Genomic DNA, 2,334 nt, shown 5'->3' on the forward strand with positions numbered 1-2,334 from the left:
TCGCATGTATTTTCTGAAGATAATGTGTTTCAACTGTATTTCATACCAAAACTATAATAAGTTAATAATAAGTGCAATAGATCTGTTTTCTAGTCAAACTAGTGTTTATTTTTGGAATTTAAAATGAAAGATACATATTTGAGATATCTGGAAAAAGTTCTATATATAGCACAGTCTTAACAGAATTAAAAAACAGACCTATTAATACTTTACTTTTACTTATTAATACTTTACTAATAATACTTTACTTTTGTGTATAATATAATTTTTTAATTATATTATGCTGTAATTTTTGTATGCTTATATGTGCAGCAGCGTAAAAACTGTATCATTTTTGGGTTATTCAATCTACATATCAATAACATGAAATCTTATATATTAATCCTATATAAATGAAAGTATATTAATATTTTGTAGATATAAAAGTTAAATAAAACAATGGCATACCCTAATCAGAATCATGAGATATCTAAAGGTACCAAAGCAAGACAGAATGGACAATTTGAGATTCCAGGAGAAAAAACTGCAGCCAAGACAGGCTTAGATATATTATATACATCTCGGATAGACCGCGGTATAACTGAGGAAGACATCGAAAGAAAGATAAAGTCACTAAAACAATTATTGGAGAAAGATCCAAGAGCTGCCGATTTAAAATGGTCCCTTTTTGTGGCAGCATCCAACACTTACCGTTACGACAGTTGTTTAAAACCATTTCCGCCTATGTACATCAAGAACGAGTGCAAGGATATCGAAGCATTGGTATTATCCTTAATATTTCAAAAATAATATATATATATATATATATATATATATATATTTAATAATATATATATATATATATATTTAATAATATATATATATTTACTGTGATATATTCCTTTCTCTACAGAGGAGAGTCATAGAATCAGTCCCTCCTTTGCCTGTGATATGCAAAGAACTCGGTGAGACAGAGGTCTATCAAAATTACAGCGAAATAATAGAGCTATTGTATTGGGTACTGCTACGATTAAGAGATCCATATGTTAAAAGTATACAGAAAGAATGCGTAAGTATACATATCACAATTTCCGAGATTTCAAAAATCAAAAGGATACACCACAGTATGGTATAAAATTTTAGATAAATATTTATATTACAGTATAATTCCATACTGAGGAAAGTGCCATTGGAAGTGCCGGTTGCAGCACCAAATCTTATATTTCAAATAGCAAATGCGAAACAATCTACGTCAGAAGAGAAATGGAAGTCAAATGCTAAAGGTCATTCGACATTTTATGCATATCACGGCAGCCGTTTGGAAAACTTCCATTCCATCGTACACTATGGTTTACAACAAAACATGTGCAAAGTGCAGTAAATTTATATTAAATTGAACTAGAATTATTTTTCTGTAATTTTATTTTTTTTCTACTGATAAAATTACAAAAAATTAAACTTTCTTATTGTCATAAAGTTATAAAAAATTAAAGTTAAAAAAAAGCATAAACTTAATTTTGTTATTTCAGAGATCAGAGTTTGGCAAAGGAATATATTTTTCAAGCGAATTAGGAGTGAGCTTACCGTACAGTCCTGTGGGTTATGGTTGGGGAGGTAGTCTTCTTGGAAGCGAGATAAGCTGTATAGCTCTCTGCGAGCTTATTAATCATCCTGATATAAAGAGAGGAGATTCAAGTAAGCGTACAATCTGCGAGAGTGATAATAGTTTATAATATATCAAGGTTTAAAAAGAAAGTTTCTACAATAGTTTTACATTTCAGGAGATAATGCACAAAATACATTGAGTGATTCAGTTGGTGGAAGAATACCAGACAAGTATTTTGTAGTGACAAATAGCGACTTAGTAAGGATACGCTATTTGCTCGTTTATACTCAAGATCTCCATGCAACTAAGTAAGTTAGACATAATATAAACATTAATTAAGCTTTACGTTGTCAACAACCATTGTTTCAAAAATCTTCTTACTTTAGTACTACTGATAGTACGGGATTGCTGGCATGGTTCAAGCAACACAAATTACTGACATTTGTGCTCGGCTACGTCGTGCTGTTAGCCTCAGTTGGATTAACACAGAACAAACAAGTAGAGAAATACTATAGGTTATTTATTCAGAAGGCAGGATTCGAATAAAAGAAGGATAAGAATATAAATTTATACTACTTGATTGTTACAAGTTGAAGTCTTGATATGAAAGAAAAAAGGTTACAAATGCCACATTTTCATAAAATTAGACTGTATGTGCCAAGATTAATAGCATCGTAAAAAGCTGCAAATGCTTTAAAATTATATAAAAGAAAAAATCTTTTAATAGCATTTCTATGATTTACATTTTG

The 2,334-nt window shown here is 30.0% G+C and overlaps 1 protein-coding gene across 1 annotated transcript; it reads left to right on the forward strand.

Annotated features, from left to right (window-relative positions):
* Positions 1-438: 438 nt before the first annotated feature.
* Positions 439-2,131, forward strand: LOC105623680 (mono [ADP-ribose] polymerase PARP16). The gene is made up of 6 exons (XM_012205062.1): positions 439-762; positions 893-1,048; positions 1,142-1,351; positions 1,509-1,674; positions 1,761-1,893; positions 1,972-2,131. The coding sequence occupies exons 1-6, from the start codon at positions 439-441 to the stop codon at positions 2,129-2,131; spliced, it is 1,149 nt and encodes a 382-aa protein (XP_012060452.1).
* Positions 2,132-2,334: the final 203 nt, after the last annotated feature.

The sequence above is a fragment of the Atta cephalotes genome, assembly GCF_000143395.1.
Source record: "Atta cephalotes unplaced genomic scaffold scaffold00062, whole genome shotgun sequence".
Taxonomy (NCBI): domain Eukaryota; kingdom Metazoa; phylum Arthropoda; class Insecta; order Hymenoptera; family Formicidae; genus Atta; species Atta cephalotes.